At 51.1% G+C, this 6,622-nt stretch overlaps 1 protein-coding gene across 1 annotated transcript in view; it reads right to left on the minus strand.

The window, feature by feature from the left end:
• Window positions 1-4,228, minus strand: part of PODXL (podocalyxin like) — an 81,773-nt gene extending 77,545 nt beyond the window's left edge. The window contains exons 1-3 of the mRNA XM_077340801.1: window positions 4,101-4,228; window positions 2,485-2,591; window positions 87-221 (exon numbers count right to left, since the gene is read on the minus strand). Of these exons, the coding sequence (XP_077196916.1) occupies window positions 87-221; window positions 2,485-2,591; window positions 4,101-4,228 (370 nt within the window). The remainder of the gene's footprint in view (window positions 1-86; window positions 222-2,484; window positions 2,592-4,100) is intronic.
• Window positions 4,229-6,622: the final 2,394 nt, after the last annotated feature.

The raw sequence follows: 6,622 nt of genomic DNA on the forward strand, positions 1-6,622 counted from the left end.
TGTGTATGTGTGTGCGTTTGTGTGAGGTCAGGCAGAGATCTGGATTGTGTCAATTCCACGCCTGGCTGTTTGTTTCATTATCTCACCAGTGGCTGAGAGATGAATGCCGCCCGACAGGGCTCCGGCACCCATCACGATGTCTTTGTGCAGAGTTATGCTCTCGCCATATTCACAGCGGTGTCCCGGGTGGGTCGGCCCTGACGCAAGCGAGAGCTCTTGTCCTTGCGGAAACGGCAGGAGAAGCCAAATTATTGTATTCCCCGTTTGCCTCTCTGCTAGTGCAGGATTTTGGGCGAGCAATTTCTTGGCATTGTAAGCAACGGGGAGAAAAAAGGCAGGGGTGGTACCAGAAGCAAAAGCAGAGTTGGCTTTCTTATATCCCCCCTTATCACTACCCAAAGGAGCCTCGAAGCGGCTGACAATCGCCTTCCCTTCCTCTCCCCAGACACCCTGGGAGGGAGGTGGGGCTGAGAGAGCCCTGACAGGCTCTGTGAGAACAGCCCTAACAGGACTGCGACTAGCCCAAGGTCACCCAGCTGGCTGCATGTGGAGGAGTGAGGCACCAAACCTGGCTCAGAGCTCTCTCAGCCCCACCTAACCAGCAGGGTGTCTTTTGTGAGTTTGGGGGGAGACAATTGTAAGCCATTTTGAGATTCCCTTGCATTGTGAAAAGTGGAGTACCAAAAACCCTCTTCTTCTAAGGGGGAGGGGGGAAGCAATTTTTCGTGGAAACTTTAGGAAGTGCAGGAAAAAACGGTCCACATTTCCCCCCCAAACAACTAAACATTCCAAGCCCAAAGGGCACCAAAATAAAAGCACATCAAAGTTTATTTGTTCCTCCTGTTGACCCAGGGCGTTGCAATGATGCTTCCTTCTCCCTCTCCCAAGGGCTTGGGGATGAATGCAAGTGGGGATGGACCATTCACGGAACTTCTCCTCTGCTTGTCTGCACAACGGCAATCGGTCCTGTCCGCCACACCCCAGGCCCCCCCCACCTCTCTCTCCCAGTGCGCATCCCTCTCTTCCCTCAAACCTCCCATTTGCACACAAGGTGTTTCCTTTTCTGATGCTGATAATAAAACATGGGCTATTTTAAGTCCCGTGTTTTCGGCTTGGCTCGGCGCGACGCTTCAACGCAGGATCGGCAACACGGTCGAGGGCGTGAAGGTGGAAGGGGCGTCTTCGGCACGACGGGAGCAACGTCCCTTCCGGAATGTTCTCTCCATTTCCGGAAGGTATTTCCAAGACAGTGAGGATCTTGTAGATGGCTTTGAAACGAAGGCGGACCAGGTTCTCGGAGGAGAGACCAATCAATGACGGCTAGCCATGGTGAATAAAAGGAACCTCCAGGTTCAGAGTTTCAGGTGGGAGGATAGGTTGGTCTGCAGTAGAAGATGATCAAGACGTGTCACCCTGTTAGAGCAAGAGTCCAGGAGCACCTTCAAGACTAGCATTCAGAAGCAGTAAACCTCTGGAACCCGAACCAGGAGGTAACATTTTTGAACCTTCAGGTTAACTAAGAACATCAGAAGAGCCCTGCTGGGTCAGACCAGTAGTCCATCTAATCCAGCCTTCTGTCTCACCTAGTGGCCATCCAGTTCCTCTGGAGGGGCAACAACAGGGCAGAGAGGCCGTGGCCTTCATATGAACATCAGGAGAGCCTTGGTGGGTCAGACCATCATGTCTCAACCAGTTCCTCTGGAAGCCTCATAACAGGGCAGAGAGGCTGAGGCCTTCATAAGAACACAAGAAGAGCCTTGCTGGTTCAAACTAGTGGCCCATCCAGTCCAATATCCTGTCTCATATGAGAATTGTAGTCCTTGGACATCTGGTGAGCCACAGTTTGACTACCTCTGCCCTAGAGTCCATCCTCCAAAAGCAGCCATTTTCTCTAGGGCAGGGGTAGTCAAACTGCGGCCCTCCAGATGTCCATGGACTACAATTCCCAGAAGCCCCTGCCAGAAAATGCTGGCAGGGGCTCATGGAAATTGTAGTCCATGGACATCTGGAGGGCCGCAGTTTGACTACCCCTGCTCTAGGGGAACCGATCTTGGCCCTCTGGAGGTCAAACACAAGGGTGGCCGATCTTCAGGCGGCTCCTACAAGAAGCTGGGTGGATGTGATTTCCCCCCTTCAGAGAACCAATCTCTGCAGCCTGGAGGCCACTTGGCATTCTGGGAGAACACCAGCTCCCTCTGCAACTGTATTCTATACAGCTCATTCTTATTAAACTTCCCTGACACTTCCCCGAGCTAAGGTCCCCCTACCTTCTCCTGGCCTGCCCCGCCTATCTTTTAGGATACAGAGTTGAAAACATCTGCGGAGTCCGGGGGGGAGGCCGAGCTCTCGAGACCTCCCAGGTTCAAACGCCGAAGCTTTCAGTGTTTCATCCCTTGCTGTGCCGTGCGCTGGGCCTCCCTGTAATTTATGCTCTTCTCCGACGCAGACGAGATTCTTGTGTCTAAACAGGGTTCCATCTCGTACCGGCTCCCCTGTGATAAGGCGGGGTGTGAGTCAGCTCGAAGGCACCCAGGTGAAGAGTCCTCTGCTCCACCGTCTCCCGTTCGCATTCTTTCCCACTTCTTCGACTTCTGAAAAAAAAAGGAAATCCATCACAGACTCAGGAATCTGAAGTTCTGTACCAGCCACGTCGCTTAAGTGTGACGGAGGTGGAGACTTCTGTCAACTCACATCCGATTTATGGTGGACCCAGAAGGATTTCAAGGCAAGAGACGTCCAGAGGTGGTTTGCCGTTTGTCTGCTTTTCGGAGCTAACCTGGGCTCCCTTGGTGGTCTCCCATCCAAGTATGAACCAGGGCTGACCCTGCTTAGAGAAACCGCGTGGTGTCCTGGTTAAGAGAGGTGGCCTCTAATCTGGGGAGCCGGGTTTAATTTCTCGCTCCTTCACATGCAGCCAGCTGGGGGACTATGGACAAGTCACAGCCCTGATAGGGCTGTTCTCGCAGAGCAGTCCTGTCAGAGCTCTCTCAGCCCCACCTCCCTCACAGGGTATCTGTGGTAGAGAAAGGAAGAGAATTGGTCAGCCGCTTTGAGCCTCCTTCGGGTAGAGAAAAGCGGCATATAAGAACCAACTCTTCTTCTTCTTCTTCAGTCATATTAGGGCTCTCTCAGCCTCCCCTCCCTCACAGGTGTCTGTTGTGGGGAGAGGAAGGGAAGGCGATTGTCAGCCACTTTGAGACTCCTTTGAGCAGTGTATAAAGACTAGTTCTCCTTCTCCTTCTCCTTCTCCCAAGATGTGATGAGATTGGGCTAGCCGGGGTCATCCAGGTCAGGGTCAGTGCTGTTTTAGCGCATGGGCGCACTGGGCAGTTGCCCGGGGGTCCCAGGCACATGGGCCCCCCTGCTAATCTGTGTCTGTATTGATAGTTGATGTCAAGCCAATTATAAAGCAATTCTCTGCAAAATAATTCTGCAAATGTTTGTGCTGAACACGTGGTTCATAATGCATAGTGCAGAGTAATTTCACACTGGGCCTGGAGGATCATTCATTGTCCATGGGGTCGCCATGGGTCGGACACGACTTCACAACTAACAACGACAACAATTTTCAGGTTGTGTGTTTTTAAAAATAATATTGCATTCTTGAGTGTTTGCAGTATCCCCCCCCTTTCCTTTCATTATTTAGGTCTGCCATAGAAGCCGCTTTGCAAAACGGGGCACTGTAGAATCTTCTTCGGGGGGGCTTCAGTTTAAACTGACCGTTTGAACCACCCCTGATGGATGCGAGTAATTTGATTCAAGTGATTTATCCGAGGGAATTAAACTTCCTTGGTCTTCAAGGTGCCGCGGGGCTCCAACTTGGCTCCTCTGCGGATGAAGCCGCCCATCCCTCCCTGGCATACCTAGGATATTTTCTCCCCGGCCTTTGTGAAATCCGGCTGGCGATTCAGGAATTGGCCCGCCGTGATTGACGGAGGCGCCCTCGTCCTCCCTAGAAGACCCCTGCGAGCCATTTCATTCGGATGAGTGGGTGGAGCGCGGGGAGGACTGGACTTTTAGAAAAGGCCTGTCAGGTTGGAAGCCCGGCAGAAGATCGAAGAGGCCCTGTCCTTTCTTTAAGAGCGTTGGTCACCTCCAACGCGCTTTGGGCTGTGGGGGCAAAGCCGAAGAGGAAGAGGAGGAGGTTTTGAAGCTCCGCTTTGCATGTGCCCACAACGCCTGAGAAGACGAAGCTGAGGTTTTTATTCTCTGACCCTGGTCCATACATGTTCAGCGGATCAGCTCTTTATGCCCTCGCAGCCAGGGAAATAAGAGCTACAAGGAGCAAGGAAAGCGTGATACCCTAAGACTTTTAAATTCTAAATACTGTACCCTAAATTGCTAATGGAATTTCACCTGTTATTCCTATGGGCAGCACACACTGTAAGACAGGGGTAGTCAAACTGCGGCCCTCCAGATGTCCATGGACTTCAATTCCCAGGAGCCCCTGCCAGCGAATGCTGGCAGGGGCTCCTGGGAATTGTAGTCCATGGACATCTGGAGGGCCGCAGTTTGACTACCCCTGTTGTAAGACAATGAAGTGGGGCTTACGGGACCACATGCATAAGAAGGGACATGGGTTAGTACCTGGCAGGTGGAGGTGGAAAATGGGAGATTACCACTGAGACCAGTTCAAGTTTCCATTCCCCATTGGTGGCCAGAGGGCTGGGACTGGAGACTCCTCAATCACAGCCAAATAATTTGGTCTAGCTCAGCCTGATAACTGTTTAACAAAATCAGAATATATATTAAAAAATTAATTAACTTCCACCCATCTGGGGAACCCTTGCAGGGTCCTCAAGATGTCCCAGGGTTTCACGAAACCCTGTTGGAGAAAGCCTGGCCTCCCATCATGCCCTGTGTTCCAACACAACCTGAAACGTCTCTTTGGAACAACGCAAACAAGCAGACCTGAAGTAATTGCAGAAGCAAATGAAGCCCGCAATCGATAAATAATCTGGTCTCTTTGGAGAAAAAAACAGGTTGGCTGGGTGTGTTTCCTTCTTGCTGCACTGAAGCAGTTCCAGGAGGTTTTCTTTGTCCTCTCCCTGTTTTGCAGCCAGAGGCGGCTTCCCCTTGGAGAATGCAAATTGGGGACACAGGAGGAATCAACAAGGAACAGAATTCTGATAAGCTACTAGCACAGGCTGCTGGACGGCAGAGTCCCCACTGGGAATTTTCTCTCAAGGAAGGCCCAACTGGGCAGTTTGGCTTCGAAACCAGGCACCGTATGCTGAATGCTGTAGGGCAAGGGTAGTCAACCTGTGGTCCTCCAGATGTCCATGAACTACAGTTCCCATGAGCCCCTGCCAGCGTTTGCTGGCAGGGGCTCATGGGAATTGCAGTCCATGGACATCTGGAGGACCACAGGTTGACTACCCCTGCTGTAGGGTGAGCAAGAAGTAATCTAACAAAACAAAATCAGAGTCCAGTGGCACCTTTAAGACCAACAAAGATTTATTCAAGGTGTGAGCTTTTGAGTGCTTGCACTCTGGACTCTGATTTTGTTTTGTTGTGCTGCTTCAGACCAACACGGCGATCCACTTGAATCAAGAAGTAATCTGAGATTGACCGAGATATTAAAAAAAAATAATAACCAAGTGAAAAAAAAGTGATTCTTGTCCACGCAACCTTGTCTCCCTTTTGCAATTTGCTGCGCTTTGGAAAGAGCAAAAGCAGGATGACAGCTGGGGTTGCCATCTTCCAGGGGACAGCTGGATGAATATTTCTTGCACAGGGGATACCTTTACCTTTACCTTTTTAAGAAATGGAATGTGAAAATTTGTTTATTAGTCAACCTTTTTGTCGATCCTGCCTGGAGGCTGGCATCCCTACCACCCTCCTACGCGGCCTTTTCCTCCACGGGAACAGACCTCTCAAGTCTAGTGGTCAGCTAATTCTGAGAGATCTCCAGGCCTTATGCAGAGGTTGGCAACCCCATCTGTTGGCTCTCTGCTCTGCAGGTATGAACCTGCTGGCTTTTGCGGGTCCCTGGGAAGTGCGCCTGGTCTTGACCAGGGCCAAGGCTTTTTCAGGAAGGTGACCAGATTGTCCCACTTTTGGAGGGACATCTGGGGGCACCTGGCCAAATGTAAAAAGGTAAAGGTAAAGGTATCCCCTGTGCAAGCACCAAGTCATGTCTGACCCTTGGGGTGACGCCCTCCAGCGTTTTCACGGCAGACTCAATACGGGGTGGTTTGCCAGTGCCTTCCCCAGTCATTACCGTTTACCCCCCAATTGTACTTATGTTGAAATTAAAAAATATATATTAAAATACTATTTTTGCATTCTATGAAACTTTCTGTTGCTCCATATAGACCAAATTTTTAATCAAGAACCGCCCCCCCCCCCCCCCGGTCAATGGTGTCCCTCTTTACCAATGTTAAAATCTGGTCACCTTATTTTTCGGCCTCGGCCCCAACCTGATAGAATGAGCTCCCGGAATTGGATTTGTCAGCTTTCCACAGGGCCTGTAAGACGGAGCCAGGCGTATGGTTGAGGCCAGGGTGGGGGTCTCGGTGTTTCCAACGGAGGTCCCTTAGAGCCGTTAGTTGCCCTCGCTCCTGATGTGAAATCTCCTTTGACTGAATGCTGAACAGAGGGTGGCAGTTTATATCACCAT

The sequence above is a fragment of the Paroedura picta genome, chromosome 5 (genome assembly GCF_049243985.1).
Source record: "Paroedura picta isolate Pp20150507F chromosome 5, Ppicta_v3.0, whole genome shotgun sequence".
Lineage (NCBI taxonomy): Eukaryota > Metazoa > Chordata > Lepidosauria > Squamata > Gekkonidae > Paroedura > Paroedura picta.